This window comes from Heterodontus francisci, chromosome 18, assembly GCF_036365525.1.
Source record: "Heterodontus francisci isolate sHetFra1 chromosome 18, sHetFra1.hap1, whole genome shotgun sequence".
NCBI lineage: Eukaryota > Metazoa > Chordata > Chondrichthyes > Heterodontiformes > Heterodontidae > Heterodontus > Heterodontus francisci.
The window spans coordinates 9403605-9422197 of NC_090388.1; the positions used below are offsets into that span (position 1 = coordinate 9403605).

The window sequence follows — 18593 nt, forward strand, 5'->3', positions numbered from 1 at the left end:
TAATGGTTGTTTTTCAGATTGGAGGATAGAACCATAGAAAAGTTACCTCACAGAAAGAGGCCATTCAGCCCATTGTGTCTCTGCCAGCTGAAAATAAATCAGCCACCCAATCTAATCCCATCTTTCAGCACCTAGTTCATGGGTTACAGCACTTCAGGTGCAGGTCCAGGTACCTTTTAAATGAGTTGAGAGTTTCTGCCTCCACCATCCATCTGGGCAGTGATTTCCAGACACCCATCATGCTCTGGGTGAAATAGTTTTTCCTTGTGTCCCCTCTGATCCTTCTACCAGTCACCTTAAATCTGTGCCCCCTGGTAATTGACCTCTCCACTAGGGGAAGCAGGTCCTTCCTGTCTACTCTATCTAAGCCCCTCATAATTTTGTACACCTAAGTCACCCCTCAGCCTCCTCTTCCAAGGAAAATAACCCTAGCCTATCCAGTCTTTCTTCATAGCTGCAATTTTCAAGCCCTGGCAACATTCTTGTAAATCTCCCATGTACTCTGTCCAGGGCAATTATATCCTTCCTGTAGTGTGGTGACCAGAACTGTACGCAATACTCCAGCTGTGGCCTAACCAGCATTTTATACAGTTCCAGCATTACATCCCTGCTTTTGTATTCTATACCTGAGCCAATAAAGGAAAGCATTCTGTATGCCGCCTTCACCACTTTATCTACCTGTCCTGCCACCTTCAGGGACCTGTGGACATGCACTCCAAGGTGTCTCACTTCTTCTACCCCTCTCAATATCCTCCTGTTGTGTATTCCCTTGCTTTATTTGCTCTCCCCAAATGCATTACTTCACACTTCTCCAGATTGAATTCCATTTGACACTTTTCCACCCACTCAACCAAACCATTGATATCATTCTGGAGTCTACAGCCACTGTCTTCACTATCACTATCAACTACACGGCCAATTTTTGTGTCATCAGCAAATTTTTCCAATCATGCCTCCCACATTTAAGTCCAAATCATTAATATATACCACAAACAGCAAGGGACCCAACACTGAGCCCTGTGGAACGCCACTGGAAACAGCTTTCCATTGACAGAAACATCTGTCGACTACTACACTTTGTTTCCTGTCACTGAACCAATTTTGGATCCAACTTGCCACATTCCCCTGTATCCCATGGGCTTTTATTTTTCTGACCAGTTTGCCATGTGGGACCTTGTCAAATGCCTTACTAAAATCCATGTATACAACATCCACTGCACTAACATCATCAATTCTCCTGGTTACTTCCTCAAAAAATTCCATTAAGTTGATAAGACACAACCTTCTTTTAACAAATCCATGCTGACTGCCCGTGATTAATCCATGTCTTTCTCAGTAACAGTTTATGCTATCACTCAGAATTGATTCTAATAATTTGCCCACCACCGAGGTCAGACTGACCGGCCTGTAATTATTTGGCCTATCCCTTGCACACTTTTTAAACAATGGTACAAAGGTCGTAGACCTCCAATCGTCTGGTACCTTGCCTATATCTACTGAGGATTTGAAGATGATCGAGCATCTTCTATTTCCTCCCTGGCTTCCTTTAACAGTCTGGGGCACAATCCATCCAGCCCTGGTAATTTATTCACTTTCAAGGATGTCGGACCCTCTAGTACTTCCCCTCTCATTCTGCTTATCGTATCTGATATTTCACACTCCTCTTTAATATGTCTGCATCATCCCTCTTTTGTGAAGATAGAGACAAAAAACTCTAAGATTCCTGCCCACATCTTCTGCATCTACGCATAAGTTACCTGTACATCTCTGATAGGCCCTACCCTTTCCTTAGTTATCCTTTTGCTCTTAATGCACTGATAAAACATCTTTGGGTTTTCCTTAATTTTACCTGTCAATATATTTTCATGTCCTCTCTTTGCTTTCCTAATTTCCTTTTTTACTTTACCCCTGCACTTTCTATACTCCTCTAGGCTTTCTAAAGTATTAAGATTTTTGTGACTGTCATAAGCTTTCTTTTTCTGCTCTATCTTATCCTGTATGCTTCTAGGTAACCAGGGGGTTCTAGATTTGACAGTACTACCCTTTTTCCTTGTGAGGACATGTCTACACTGTGCCTGTAGAATCTTGCTTTTGAATACCTCCCACTGGTTTGCCACTGATTTTCCTTCAAGTAGCTGTATCCAGCCCACTTTCACTAGGTCACACCTCCGCTTCGTAAAATTTGCCTTCCTCCAATTTAGAACTTTTACTCCTGTTCTGTCTTTGTCCTTTTCTATAATAATGCTAAATCTTAACTGTATTATGGTCACTATTTCCAAAATGGTCACCCACTGCTACTTCATCCACTTGCCCAACTTTCATTTCTTAAGACTAAATCTAGAATTGCATCCCCTCTCTTTGGGCTTGTTACATGCTGGCTAAAAAAGTTCTCTTGAGTGCAGTTCAAGAATTTTGTGCCCACTGTCCCCTTCATACTTTTGTATCCCAGTTGATATTGGGGTAGTTGAAATCCCCAACTATTATTGCCCTATTGTTTTGGCACTCAGAAACTTGTCTACATATTTGTTCTTCTAACTCCCTCTCACTATTTGAGGGTCTATAGTACACTCCTAGTAATGTGGTTGCCCCTTTTTTATTTCTGATCTCAACCCATATGGCCTATTTGATTCCTTTAGGGTCATCCCTCCTCACAGCTGTAATTGATTCTTTAACCAATAAGGCTATACTCACTCCTTTTTTTATCCCCCTCTCTATCCTGCCTGAAACTCTCTATCCAGGGATGTTGAGCTGCCATTTTTGCCCCACATAAGCCATGTTTCGATTATAGCAATGATATGCTGCCATGTGTCTACCTGTGCCCTCAGCTGATCGGCTTTATTTGCTATTCTTTTGGGCCTCCTTATCTCGAGAGACAATGGATACGCGCCTGGAGGTGGTCAGTGGTTTGTGAAGCAGCGCCTGGAGTGGCTATAAAGGCCAATTTTGGAGTGACAGGCTCTTCCACAGGTGCTGCAGAGAAAATTGTTTGTTGGGGCTGTTGCACAGTCGGCTCTCCCCTTGCGCCTCTGTCTTTTTTCCTGCCAACTACTAAGTCTCTTCGACTCGCCACAATTTAGCCCTGTCTTTATGGCTGCCCGCCAGCTCTGGCGAATGCTGGCAACTGACTCCCACGACTTGTGATCAATGTCACACGATTTCATGTCGCGTTTGCAGACGTCTTTATAACGGAGACATGGACGGCCGGTGGGTCTGATACCAGTGGCGAGCTCGCTGTACAATGTGTCTTTGGGGATCCTGCCATCTTCCATGCGGCTCACATGGCCAAGCCATCTCAAGCGCCGCTGACTCAGTAGTGTGTATAAGCTGGGGATGTTGGCCGCTTCAAGGACTTCTGTGTTGGAGATATAGTCCTGCCACCTGATGCCAAGTATTCTCCGAAGGCAGCGAAGATGGAATGAATTGAGACGTCGCTCTTGGCTGGCATACGTTGTCCAGGCCTCGCTGCCATAGAGCAAGGTACTGAGGACACAGGCCTGATACACTCGGACTTTTGTGTTCCGTGTCAGTGCGCCATTTTCCCACACTCTCTTGGCCAGTCTGAACATAGCAGTGGAAGCCTTACCCATGCGCTTGTTGATTTCTGCATCTAGAGACAGGTTACTGGTGATAGTTGAGCCTAGGTAGGTGAACTCTTGAACCACTTCCAGAGCGTGGTCGCCAATATTGATGGATGGAGCATTTCTGACATCCTGCCCCATGATGTTCGTTTTCTTGAGGCTGATGGTTAGGCCAAATTCATTGCAGGCAGACGCAAACCTGTCGATGAGACTCTGCAGGCATTCTTCAGTGTGAGATGTTAAAGCAGCATCGTCAGCAAAGAGGAGTTCTCTGATGAGGACTTTCCGTACTTTGGACTTCGCTCTTAGACGGGCAAGGTTGAACAACCTGCCCCCTGATCTTGTGTGGAGGAAAATTCCTTCTTCAGAGGATTTGAACGCATGTGAAAGCAGCAGGGAGAAGAAAATCCCAAAAAGTGTGGGTGCGAGAACACAGCCCTGTTTCACACCACTCAGGATAGGAAAGGGCTCTGATGAGGAGCCACCATGTTGAATTGTGCCTTTCATATTGTCATGGAATGAGGTGATGATACTTAGTAGCTTTGGTGGACATCCGATCTTTTCTAGTAGTCTGAAGAGACCACGTCTGCTGACGAGGTCAAAGGCTTTGGTGAGATCAATGAAAGCAATGTAGAGGGGCATCTGTTGTTCACGGCATTTCTCCTGTATCTGACGAAGGGAGAACAGCATGTCAATAGTCGATCTCTCTGCACGAAAGCCACACTGTGCCTCAGGGTAGACGCGCTCGGCCAGCTTCTGGAGCCTGTTCAGAGCGACTCGAGCAAAGACTTTGCATTTAAATAAGTACCTTTTAACACTGCCAAATTCCTGTGCTCCACACTTTTTAACCTTTGCTTCTTCTGTCTTTCAGAATCACTCGCTAATTCTCTGCCTCCCAGTCCCTGCTCTGCATTTATCCTATCAGAAACAGCAGTCAGATTCCCATCCCCCTGCCAATCTAATTTAAACCATCCCCAATAGCACTGGTAAACCTTCCTGCAAGGATATTCGTCCTGGTCCTGTTCAGGTGTAGACCTCCTGACTTGTACAGGTCCCACCTTCTCCAGAACTGGTCGCAGTGCCCCAGAGTTTTCATGTCCTCCCTCCTGCACCATCTCTCCAGGATGATAGGCAGTGGTGTTCCCCAAGGGTCATTGCTGGGACCACTGCTTTTTCTGCTATATATAAATGACTTGGATCTTGGAATACCGAGTAGAATTAAAAAAAATTGATGATGACACCAGCTTGGAGGTGTGGCAAACAGTGAGGATGATATGAACTGCCTGCAACAGGACATAGGCTGGCAGAATGGGCAGAGAGGTGGCAGAGATGATGCATTTGTGAGGTGATGCATTTTGGCAGAAGGAATAGGGTGAGGCAATATAGACTTAATGGGACCAACTGGAGTATTGCATCCAGTTCTGGTCGTCATACTTTAGGAAGGATGTGAGGGCCCTTGAGAGGGTGCAGAGGAGATTTACCAGAATGGTTCTAGGGATGGGGGATTTTAGTTACAAGGTTAGGTTGGAGAAGCTGGGATTGTTCTCCCTCAAGCAAAGGAGATTTAATAGAGGTGTACAAGATTATGACCAGCTTAGGTAAGTTAAGACAAGGAAAAACTGTTTCCATTAACTGATGGTACAAGGACAAGAGGACACGGAATGAAGGTTTTGGAGGAGATGCAGTGGGGGAATATGAGGAAGAATTATTTTATGCAGCGGGCAGTAATGACCTGGAATTTGCTGCTCATGAGGGTGATGGAAGCGGTGACAATCAGTGACTTCAAGAGGAAATTGGATGGCCGTTTGAAGGAAATAAACTTGCAGGGCGATGGGGATTGAGCGGGGGAGTGGGACTGACTGGATAGCTTCATGGAGAGCTGGCATGGACTTGATGTGCCATTTGGCATCCTTCACTTCCGTAAATGACACTATAGCGCTACATAACAGTGATGAGGGACTTCAGTTATGTGGACAGACTAGATAAGCTGGGATTGTTCTGCTTAGAGCAGAGAAGGTTAAGGGGAGATTTAATAAAGCTGTTCAAAATCATGAGGGGTTTTGATTAAGTAAGGGGATTTAAGGTAATTGGCAAAAGAACCAGAAGGAAAACCTGAATTTGTTATACACAGTAAGTTATAATCTGGAATGCACTGTCTGAAAGGGCAGCGGAAGCAGATTCAGTAGTAATTTTCAAAAAGGAATTGGATATATTCTTAAAGGAAAAATTTGCAGGTCCATGGGGCTGAGGGGGAAGCATGGGAGTGGGCTAATTGGATAGCTTTGGGAAGCTCCTTTATATTAGAATGATGCGGTACAGAAAGAGGCCTTTTTTTATTTCATGAAATGCGAGCGTTGCCTATCCTTAATTGCCCTCGAGAAAGTTGTGTTAAGCTGCTGCCTTGAACCGCTACAATCCATGTGGCGTAGGTACACCAACAGTGCTGTTAGGGAGTTGCAGGATTGTAACCCAGCAACAGTGATGGAATGGCAGTATATTTCCAAGTCAGGATGGTATATGGCTTGGAGAGGAACTTGCAGGTGGTGGTGTGCCCATGCACTTGCTGCCCTTATCCTTCTAGGTGGTAGAGGTCGCGGGTTTGGAAGGTGCTTTCGAAGCAGCCTTGGTGAGTTGTTGCAGTGCAGCCACTGTGTGCCAGTGGTGGAGGGAATGAATGTTTAAGGTGATGCATGGGTTGCTGATCAAGCGGGATACTTTGCCCTGGATGGTGTCAAGCCTCTTGAGTGTTGTTGGAGCTGCACCCATCCAGGCAAGTGGAGAGTATTCCATTACACTTGTGCCTTGTAGATGGTGGACAGGCTTTGGGGAGTCAGGAGGTGAGTTACTCGCTGCAGAATTCCCATCCTCTGACCTGATCATCTGGCCGCAGTATTTATATGGCTGACCCAGTTAAATTTCTGGTTAATGGTAACCCCCAGGATGTTAGTGTAGGATTCAGCGGTGGTAATGACGTTGAATATCAAGGGGAGATGGTTAGACTCCGTCTTTTTGGAGATGGTCATTGTCAATCACTTGTGTGGTCTAAATGATGCCCAACCCTGCCTGTGCCAGCTTTTGTAACAGGGATATGCAGTTCATCCCACTCCTGCCCTTTCCCCATAGGCCTGCAAACTTTTCCTCTTCAAGGAATTGCATTTAAATAAAAAAAAGTGAAAGACATATTAAAATGATCACATAGTGTAAGGTACTGACATATACAGCGGACCATAAGCAACTGTAACTTCAGCTTATCGGTTTGTGGATTGTGTTCTTGAGATTTTCCTCATCACAAGTTTTGAAGAGAAATTCTACATTGATTTAAGTTCAGTAAAACTGATGGTTTTTATTTTTTTGGCTGCCGTGCCATAAATTTCACTTTTTTGTATTCAGAATTCAGGTACAGTCACAACATCTTCATCTCGGCAGGTTTAAGAAGTTATGTAGCAAGCAAAGTCCACCTGGGAATAATTGACCAAAGCGGAAGTTCTTGCAGGGTTTTTTTAAATAAATATTTAAATGACTCCTGAGTTCACACTTCAGAAACTGCTACTCAGCATGTTGCTTTTGGAAGATAAATTATCACTAGGCAGTTACTGGCACCTAGTCTTTAGGAAGAATGAAATTGATGCATTTGACGCAATGTACTTTGATTCTAAACTTGCTATTGAAGTATGAGTTTACCAATCAGCAATGTCCCAGTGTCCCGATGATCTATACTCTTGTAGGTGACAAAAAATGGATAATTCTGGGTACTGACGTCCCTGAATGTAAATGATTCTACAGTCTGAGCTCTTGTATTATTATCGGGAAACTGCTGAAACCCAAAGTAAAAAAATAATGCATGAAATTTGACTCAGGAGTGGTCCTCTTTTATTTGTACCTGCTTCAGACTGGGATTTTGGGGATTTTGCACCTGTTTGTTTTTTTTTGGTCTGATTTGATTTGTACTGTGGGGGATGAGATCAATAATGATCGGTAAGATTGCTTTCAGGAACGCAGCCTGGTGATATTTTATTAATGTGTCCCTGCAGGTACGATCGGCTATAACCAGCGCAATCGGATTGACACCCTCATGTACCTGCTTGCCTATCCTCAGAAACCCATGGTGAAGACCAAATCCATTGAATTGATTGATTTTGAAAAGCTACCAGCGGGGCAGAATGCCACAGTTGCAGTGATGAGCTACAGCGGTTACGATATTGAAGATGCTCTAGTCCTGAATAAGGCTTCTTTGGACAGAGGTGACGCGGACTAATATATTTCATAGATTTGTATTTCAATTTGAATCCATAACAACCTACAATGTACGTACACTGGTGTCTCGTAATTACTTGACCTTTGTTGAGCATTGTGGCAAGACAACTTGCATTTTATATAGTGCCTTTCACCACCTCAAGGAATCCCAAAACACTTTACAGCCAATGAAGGAAACTTGTAGTGTAGTCACTGTTGTGATTTAGGAAACGCAGCAGATAATTTGCAACAAAAAGCTCCCCCAAACAGCAATGTGATGATGACCAATTCATTTGTTCTACTGACGTTGGTTGAGAGAAAAAATGTTGGCCAGAACACTGGGGAGAACTCCCCTGCTCTTTTTCAAAATAGTGCCGGGGATCTTTCACGTGCACTTTTGTGGGCAGATTGGGCCTCGGTTTGACGCCTTAACCAAAAGATGGCACCTCTGACAGTGCAGCACTCCCTCAGTACCGTACTGGGAGTGTCAACCCAAGTTTTTGTGCCCCAATCTCTGGAGTGGGACATGAACACAAAACCTTCTGACTGAAGGCGAGAGTGCTACTCACTGAGCCTCGGCAGATGTGGTCTTGCTGGCTGTACCAGTAACACCGACATCCAGAAAACAAATTAAATAACAGATATATAACTCCCCACAACCACAATAATGAAGCTTAATTTACCGTGTAAATGATAACTCAGTTGTACCCACTCAGGAAGTTGTTTCTTCTTGGTGCCCTGGTGAGTAGTCACTGGCCATTCCCTGCATGTTCCACGCCTTGGGTTGTAAAGCTTTAATGTTAACTATTTCAAAGCAGAACGATTGTGTATGAACTCCATATATCACACGTGGAGTCTAAATCGCAGGTTTACTTTTGACCACCTAAAGTTCACGAGCTAAAAACTGACCCGGTGCTTGGTATCTCCTCAATCTTTGGAGGCCCTTATGCTCAATATGAAACAGCACTACATTGCTGATCTAACACTGTACGGGAGTCTGTCACTCTTATAGATTAATCTCGCAGACACTCCTGCGACCAATCTGGATGAAAAATCATAGGCACAATTTCTTCTCCAGTTTCGTTCCTGACCAACTCAACAAATACCAGGGCCACAATGCAGCCCCAGAGCTTGCACACTCCAGTAAAATCTCTCAATGGATAGAATGGTTTCTGGGAAGTTGGGAGTTGTGGGTATCGTAGCTGCCATTACAATAAGAACTTGCATTTATATAGTGCCTTTAACATAGTGAGACATCCAAGGTGCTTCACAGGCATGTGAGCAAACAAAATTGGACACTGCACCTAACAAGGAGATATTAGCATGGATGACCCATAGCTTGGTCAAAAAGTTAGGTTTTAAGCAGCACCTTAATGGAGGAAAGAGAGTTAGAGAGGCGGAGAGGTTTAGAAGGGGAATTCCTGGGTCGACACTGCCGAAAACACAGCCACCAGTGGGGGAGCAATTTAAAATTGGGAATGTGAAAGAGGACAGAATTGGAGGAGCACAGAGATCTGGGAGGGTTGTTGGACTGGATATCATATTTGGCCCAGAGATAATCGTCCAACCATACATCTGCTTCATCACCAAGATTGCCTAGTTCCATCTCCATAATGTTGCCCGTTCGTCTGCTGAAACCCTCATCTGTGCCAGTGTTACCTCTCGACTTGATCATGCTCTCCTGGCCAGCCTTCCAAACTTGCACCCTCCATACACATGAGCTCATCCAAAACTCTGCTGCCTGAATTCTAAATCGCAACAAGTTCTGTTCACCCAACACCCCTGTGCTCACTGTCCTATATTACCTCCCGTTCTGGCAATGCTTAAATTTTAAAATTCTCGTCCTTGTTTTCAAATCCCTCCACACCCTCAACCCCCGCTATCTCTGTAACCTCACCCAGCTCTGCAAATATTTTTGTATGGGAAGCACTTTGGGAGGTTTTTACATGTTGGGGCACTTGCATTAGTGCTGTTTTTTTCTTAAATTAGTTGCCTAAAACCTATAAACGCAATGTATGATGGGCCTCCAGAGATCGCTGAAACAAACTGAGTGAGTTCTCTGCTTGGTTTGTTTTAATCTCCCTTCCTCTTGTATCTCGCTGTGCATGAGTGTTTTAACACCGAGTGTGTTCCTCAGGAAGATGTTGCCATCCTTAAACTGGTAGCTTTGTAATGCAGAGGCAGATAATGTAAAGCACCCTCTTCCTGGTCAGTGACACAACATTGTAAAGATAGCAAGGGATACCTGGGAAATAGCTGCCATGGCTGTTCGTTACCATTCCACTTGCAGTCCCTTTTCCTTTTGCCATTCCTGGTGTTAGACTCAGAAAGCCAGATGGTGAAGGATAGAACTGGAGCTAATCTTTGTAAATAAATGCTTCTAAAAGTGTGCAGAGATGCACGTTAGAAACAAACACCTCCTAATTCCACCACCACAGATTCAGATGGTCTGTATTTTTAGGGACGCAAGTGAATCCCCAAATAATGGCCACTACTTGCATACAATTATTATCGGATTAACATCCGGCAACACAGAATTGGATAATGAAGTAGCCTGCCTGCTCTGACAGTAATCCTATCCCACTGGCTGTATTTCGTAACAGCAATAGAGCAACCAAGGCTGACATTTTGGAATAGCATTTATAGACCTTCTGCCACTCCCACCCTCTGACCTCACTGGCACAGCGCACCTTGCATTTCCCACCACCCGTGCTTTTGTTTCTGAGCCTGTGAGTGCCACAGGAGCCACCTGCTCCAAGGGAGTTGAAGTGCCTGTAAAAAGTGTGCGTATCTTTGGAAACTGAGTGACACTGAGGAGCGCTTAGTTGTAATAATCATTGCGTTTATCTTTTTCCTTTCTTCCAAGGTTTTGGAAGGTGCCTAGTGTATAAAAATGCAAAGTGTACACTTAAACGTTATACCAATCAAACATTCGACAAAGTTATGGGTCCAATGCTTGATGCAGCTACGCGGAAGCCAATTTGGCGGCATGAGATTTTAGATGCGGACGGCATTTGCTCGCCAGGTAAGGAAACATCTCATGTTGGGTTAGAGCATAGGATGAATAAACTTTAGCGTTTTATTAAACTACAGCTTGGTGATCTCCTCCTTTCAGTGACTCCTGCTTTTGGCAAAGGAAGTTCATCTAAACTGCAGTGAGTTTTTTCTTGAGTTTACAGCACAGAAACAGGCCATTTGGCCCAACTGGCCTGTGCCAGTGTTTATCCTCCATACCATCCTCCTCCCAACCCTCTTCACCTTACCCATTCAGCATTATCCTTATATTCCTTTCTCCCTCGTGTGTTTATCCAGTTTTCCCTTAAATGCATCTATGCTATTCACCTTGGTCACTCCCTGTGAGTGCGGGTTGAAGACCGAATCGGACATCGCTGTGATGCCTCTCACAATCGAGTAGTTAGCTGACAGCTGCTTGGAGTCCGAACATGTGAATAAAAGAACACTTGGAGAGGTATCAGCGGATTGCCAGTGCCGTTCGAACACTTTCCAGTGTTACTTCCCAGCTCCGAAAAGTGAGGTCCAGGGGCAGAAATTAGAGAGGAAAATGTTTAACTTTCATTGTATGTGTCCGAACAGTACAAGATAGAGGAGGAAAACTAAAACAGTAGTTGGTCATTGGAGCATGGATATTAGATGGATCATATTATTTTCAGTGTCTCTGGGTAGTTCCAATTCTACTAAAATATACCATGCAGTTTATCCTTTTCTGTTCAGAATAAATCTTATTCTTGCTATTTGCAGTGAATTACTCTGTAAATTAGAATTTGTGGAGGTGTTTTACTCTTGTGCTATCGCGCACTGCGAACTCCTGATGAGAAACTGTTTCCTTTTCACTTTTATTTTTGGTTAGGTGAGAAAGTGGAAAACAGACAAGTACTGGTGAACAAATCCATGCCCACTGTTACACAGACTCCTCTAGAGGGAACTGCACAATCCCAACAGCCGCAGTTTCGTGACGTCCCAATCACGTACGTTCAAACACTGATCTCTCTCACCCATGTTCAGGTTTCTGGAATTGCACCCAAAAAAAAAAAACAGGAAACTGTTTGACTGAAGCCTTGATGGAAAATTCTTATGCTTGATACTTAAAGAAAGAACATGCATTTATATAGCACATTTCACATCCTCTGGACAGCCCAGAACAGGTCACAGCCAATGAATTACTTTTGAAATGCTATGTAAACGCTGGCATGCAAGTAAACGTTGCACTCAGTTTTGCGCACGGCAAGGTCCTAAAAATAGCAGAGATAAAAAGGAACACAACGTTAGCGACAGAAAGAGGCCATTCAGCCCTTTGATCCTGTTGCACCAGCCTTTGAGCCTGTTGCACTATTCAATCAGATCCTCAATCCCATTTACCTGCCTTTGTTCCATATTCCTTGATTCTGTAACCCAACTAAAATCTATCACACTCAGTCTTGAAAGCTCCAATTGACCCCCAGCATCAACAGTATCTGGGAATGGGATGGGGTGGGGGTGTTGGGTAGGCGTGGGGTAAGAGTTCCAAATTTCAACCATCTTTTACGTGAAAAAGTTCTTCCTGATTTCCCTCCTGAAGGCCGAACTTTAATTTTAAGGTTATGCCCCCTTGTTCTTGTTTCCCACACCAGAGGAAATAGTTTTTCTGTATCTATCCTATTGAATCCTTTTAACGTTATAAACACCTCGATCAGGTCACCCCTCAATGATCTAAAGGCAAGGGAATACAAAGCAGCCTGCTCTTGAAATTTAACCTTACAGTGATTAGATATTCTCTTGTTGGTGCTGGTTGAGTGATGAGTATTGGCCAGAACACCAAGGAGGCCTCCCTTGCTCTTGTAATAGTTTCCTGAACAGACAAATCAGACCTCTGTTCAGCATCTCATCCGCAAGTCAGCACTTCCGTCCATGTAGCGCTCTGAAATAGTCAGTCTGGATTACCTGATCATCTCTGGAGTAGGACTTGAACCCACAAGCTCTGAGCCAGCCAAGACTGATACCATTATGCTCAAATCTCCAATATACCCCATTGTCACGGTGTAGAAGCCTTAACTCTTTTAAATTTATCCCTGTGTCTTAGTTAAAAAGCCCCACTCCTAGACCTGAGCACATTATCTAGGCCTACTGAGCGTGTGCTGCAATGTCAGAGGTATCAGCCATAGAATCTGAGAGAACAGAAGGTACAGTGTGTCTGTGCCGTCTCTTTGAAACATCCACGCCCAATGACTCCCACTCCCCCCAACTCTTTCCCCACAGTCCATATATTTTTTTCCTTTTCAGGTATCGATTAATTGCTTTTTGCAAGTTACTATTGAATCTGCTTCCACCATCCTTTCAGGCAGCGCATTCCAGATCACGACAACTCACTGCGTTAAAACGGTTTTCCTCCTTTTGTTGGATGTGATGTTAAACCGAGGCCCAACCACCTGCCTTATGGGATTTGGTTAGATGCTGGAATCCCATGGCACTATTGGAAGAAGGCCAAAGAATTTCCCCCAGTGTCCTGGCTAACATTCATCCTTTAGCCAACACTGCACAAACCGATTAACTGGTCATCCATCAAATTGCTGCTTGTGGATCTTGCTGTGTGCAAATTAACATGCATTCACCTGTGTAACAGTGACTGCACTTCAAAGTTATTCAGTATGAACACTTGGGAGATTTTTCAGAAATATGCTCAAACACTGATTAAGTTCTTTTTCCATGTAAAAACTAATAATAAAGGGAATTTTGCTGTTTATTCTAACTCTGATGAAAGAATGGCAATTCTGGCCTGATCATTATACCTGAGTCTGTGGAATCCTTTATGGAGAATAAAACAACAGGTAGAATGGAATAGCTGCTGTAAATAGTTTGAAAACTTCATCGTACGTTCAAATAAAAGCCAAATACTGCAGATGGTGGAAATCTGAAAAATAAATTGCTGCAAATACTCCGGGTCTGGCAGCATCTGTGGAGAGAGAAACTGAGTTAATGTTTCAGGTTGATGACCTTTCATCAGAACTGGTATTGTACATTCAAATTTGTGTTTGGGAAATGAGCTGAACTGCGCCGAATTCAAATGCACTTTGTGGTACATCCACAGCCCCACGCTGCCATCAGGAGCTGCATTTGAAGGGATTGCGGGTCACTGGACAACAGCTGTATAACCCTGATTCTTCGATCCCATTGAGCAGAGCCCACCCCAAACCTGTTGGGAGTGCTGGATCCCACACTCTCCCCTTTTTTGCTTTGACCGCTTAACATTTTGTCTGAAGGGCAAAAGCTGGAATAAATGAAATGTTTCCATATAATATAGACAGCTTATTGCTGAGTTTACTAACCGTGCTAGACAGTGTATAGCTCAGATTGATAATATCACGGATGTTGCTTACAATTAACAGCTACAAAGGAGCAACGGATTCGTATATCGAGAAGGTGATGATCTCCTCAAACTCAGAAGATGCATTCTTAATTAAAATTCTGTTGAGACAGACGAGACGTCCTGAGATCGGTGACAAATTCAGCAGCCGGCATGGGCAGAAAGGTAAATTCTAATGTGTGGGATGCAGTTCATGGTGTAAATGTTGTGTACGCGCATTTGTAAGTAGCTACCTATAAATGGGTAGGAATTCAAAAGTGGAGAAGTGATGCTTCAGTTGTGCAGAGTCTTGGTCAGATTCCATCTGGAGTCATTGCGTTCAGTTCCAGTTACAGCACCTGAGGAAAGGAGGGGGTGCAGCTTAGATTGATCAGAATGACACCAGGGTCTAAAGGGTATGAGGACAAGCTGTATAGACTTAGTTGGTATTCTATAGAATTACATACAGCATGGGAGATTGAGATTCCATAAGAGATTTTTTGTATTCATTCTTGGGATGTGAGCTTTGCTGGCAAGGCCAGCATTTTTCACCCATCCCTAATTGCCTTTGAGCAGATAGTGGTGAGCCGCCTTCAACTGGGTGGCTTGCCAGGCCATTTCAGAATTTTTGGGTGGTACGGCCTATATATCTAGCATCACACTGGCATTCAAATTCATATATCAATTACTGATTTGTGTGATAGGCGGAATGTCTTTTTGGCTTGACTGCAACATCCTGTTAGTGGCGCATACCACGTGTGTTGCTACTGCATAGCAGCGTAAAACAGCTAGCTTCACCTGTTGCTCAAATTTTTGGGATACATTACCCTTCCAGGGTAATCTGTGGTAGACTGGGCACTTTTCAGGGCCGAAAATGACGGCCTTAGCTCCATTTATAAGTTTGTGTGATATACAGCGAGAAATGATCTGATCAGGATAGACATTGTCACGCAGGATGTCTTTGATTCGCCCTATTGCAGCATCAAGCTTGCATGGTGAGCAAATGGATTGGGCCCTATTTACGAGGTTGCCGATCAGACCAATCTGATAGTGTGTGGAACCGTAAGTCACAAAGACTGTGGCAGATCGTATCAAATAACATGTCCCTTCCGCTGTTTGCAATGGGCAAGGTACAGGCCGTACCCAACCAACCTGTGCTTGCAAAACCCGGTGTCCAACATTAGATGTGATTCCGCGATTGGACAACATTTGCTAAATAATCCTCAGTGTGCTAAGAATTACACTGACAACCAATTTAGGATTGTCAGTTGGGCTCACAGTGTGGCGCATTTGCGTGTACTGGTAGCTACATATAGTAATACGCAGGGCTCTGTTCTTTGCAGACAGAAAGAACACATTACACCTGTTTCAGCTAAACGAAATAAGTGACAGCCATTATATATTATATAAGTGACAGCCGTTTGCAGGTTCATTCCTCAGGGCAATGCCTTGACTAATCCGAGTCGAGCTGCCTGGTTTAAATTTCAAACAAAGCTTGCCACTTAACTGTCAGTCGCCATAAACTGGTGCATTCTCCATGGCAGCGCCTCTACCAATCACAGTCCACTTGCCAACCAATTAGCACTGTCTTCTCATACAGTATAAATTTGTTGTTTTCCTTAAATTAGTATTGTTGCGAATTGTCCTGATGAGTGCAAGATGAAAAGCTTTGACAAAATGTCTCTATTTCAGCAGTACTCAGATTTTGAATTCCTCCAACTGCTGTGGTGGGCTTTGAACTTTTCTCCAAAGCATTAGTCTGGGCCTCTGGATTACTAGTCCAGTAACATTACCACTATGCTACCATCCATCAGGGTTGAGGGGAAGAAACCATTTTCTCTGAATCCAGAACAAGGTGGCACAGTCTTAAAATTAGAGCCAGGCCATTCAGGAGTGACATTATGAAGCATTTTCACAAAAAGGAAAGTGGTAATCTGGAATTTTCCCCCAGATGGCTCTGGATTCTGGCAATCGATTTAAATTTTCAAGGCCAAGATCAATAGATTTTTGTTGACTAGAATATCAGGGGATATGGAGCAAAGGTGAGTAAATGGAATTTAGATACAGATTGGCCATGAACTAATTGAATGGTGGGATAGGCTTGAGGGGCTGAATGGCCTTCTCCTGTTCCTTTGTTCTTAAATATTTTTGAACTGTTTGATGCAGTGGCTTAGCCTTTTTTCCTCTGGAGTTTGCTTCAGATCCAGCCCCGGCTGATGGGATAAAGAATGTGATCTGATCTGCTGACTTAAGCAATCTTGTCTGAAATAAGTTTGGGTAATTCCTGTTGGTTAGTGTTCATCTGTTGACTAAAACTACCCTGAGTTTGGCTGTCTCCTCCCTCAGCATGGGTAACAGATGTTCAGTGTGAAACATAGGATACCAGGTTGTAGTCCTCTGTAGGGACAGAGTGTAGAAATCTTTCCTATGCATCTGTATAACCCAGACCTATTTATAGATACTGCCTGAAATGGATTGTGTCCAAATTCCCAGTGCTAACATTTGTAACCTTGGCCAACACGGCATTATTTTAACTTTCATTAGCTAATTTTTTGTTGGAGGAGTCAGGAGAGTATCCACCTAACACAAGATGGTGCTTTAAAAATACTTATTGAAGTGTTTAAAATGATTTAATGAGTCGACAGGGTAGGTAGAAGTTGTTTCCTCTGGGAATCTAGAACGCAGGTACATAAAATTAAAGCCCTTCAGGAGTGATGTCAGAAAGCACTTCTTCTAAAAAGGCTAGTGGAACTCTGGAGCTCTCCTGCTCAGAAAACTGTTGAGGTTGAAGGTCAATTGAAAATTTCAAAACTGAGATTGATTTTTGTTGGCATAGATGCTGTTAAGATACAGATCAACCAATGATCTGATTGAATTTTGGAACAGGCTTGAAGGACTGAATGGCCTCCTATTCCCATGTTCAAGTTGGAGAATGGAATAACTTCTCACTTTTGGCCACCCCAGGTATCCGCAGCAACTGCTGCAGACTTTTTTTTTGCACAAACTGGGTGTAAATTAAAACCCACTCTGTTCTTCAGTTGCAGTGCCCTAATTTTAGAAGTGGCTGCACCAGGCACTTCTCCATGTGTTCACAATGAAGAAGGACGATGTAGGTGTGGAGATCAGGGAGGGGGATTGTGATATACTTGACCAACATAGCATTGAAAGGGAGGAGGTATTAGCAGTTTTAGGAGGCTTAAAAGTGGATAAATCCCCAGGCCCAGATCAGATGTATCCCAGGCTGCTATGTGAGGCAAGGGAGGAGATTGACACAAATTTTCAAATCCTCTCTGGCCACAGGAGAGGTGCCAGAGGACTGGAGGACAGTGAATGTGGTACCATTATTCAAGAAGGGTAGCGGGGATAAACCAGGTAATTACAGGCCGGTGAGTCTAACATCAGTGGTAGGGAAACTTTTGGAAAAAATTCTGAGGGACAGGATTAATCACCACTTGGAGAGGCAGGGATTAATCAAGGATAGTCAGCATGGCTATGACAGGGGGAGATCACGTCTAACCAATTTGATTGAATTTTTCGAGGAGATGACTAGGTGTGTAGATGAGGGTAAAGCAGTTGATGTAGTCTACATGGACTTCAGTAAGGCTTTTGATAAGGTCCTGCATGGGAGGTTGGTCAAGATGATAAGAACCCATAGTATCCAGGGCAATTTGGCAAATTGGATCCAACATTGGCTTAGTGGCAGGAGGCAGAGGGTGATGGCCGAGGGTTGTTTTTGCGATTGGAAGCCGGTGACCACTGGTGTACTTCAGGGATCGGTGCTGAGACCCTTACTGTTTGTAGTGTACGTTAAAGATTTAGATGAGAATATAGGAGGTATGATCAGTAAGTTCGCAAATGACATGAAAATTGGTGTTGTAAATAGTGAGGAGGAAAGCCTTAGATAGCAGGACAGGGCTGGTACGATGGGCAGAGCAGTGGCAAATGGAACGTAATCCTGAGAAGTGTGAGGTGATGCATTTTGGGAGGACTAACAAGGCAAGGGAATATACAATGGATGGTAGGACCATAGAAAATACAGAGGGTCAGAGGGACCTTGGTGTACTTGTCCATAGATCACTGAAGGCAGCAGTACAGGTAGCTGAGGTGGTTAGGAAGGCATATGGGATACTTGCCTTATTAGCCAAAGCATAAAATATAAGAGCAGGGAGGTTATGATGGAGCTGTACAAAATGCTAGTTAGGCCACAGCTGGAGTAAAAACAAGAAATGCTGGAATCACTCAGCAGGTTTGGCAGCATCTGTGAAAAGAGAAGCAGAGTTAACGTTTCGGGTCAGTGACCCTTCATCGGAACAGCTGGAATACTGTGTACAGTTCTGGTTGCCACACTATAAGAAGGATATGATTGCACTGGAGAGGGTCCAGAGGAGATTCACCAGGATGTTGCCTGGGCTGAAGCATTTCAGCTATGATGAAAGACTGGATAG

The 18593-nt window shown here is 43.9% G+C and overlaps 1 protein-coding gene across 1 annotated transcript in view; it reads left to right on the forward strand.

Moving 5' to 3' along the window:
- The window catches only part of polr3b (polymerase (RNA) III (DNA directed) polypeptide B), a 100293-nt gene that overhangs the window by 66011 nt on the left and 15689 nt on the right, over positions 1 to 18593 (forward strand). Inside the window, exons 20-23 of the mRNA XM_068050213.1 lie at positions 7610 to 7819; positions 10678 to 10836; positions 11680 to 11797; positions 14192 to 14334. Coding sequence (XP_067906314.1) covers positions 7610 to 7819; positions 10678 to 10836; positions 11680 to 11797; positions 14192 to 14334 — 630 coding nt within the window. The remainder of the gene's footprint in view (positions 1 to 7609; positions 7820 to 10677; positions 10837 to 11679; positions 11798 to 14191; positions 14335 to 18593) is intronic.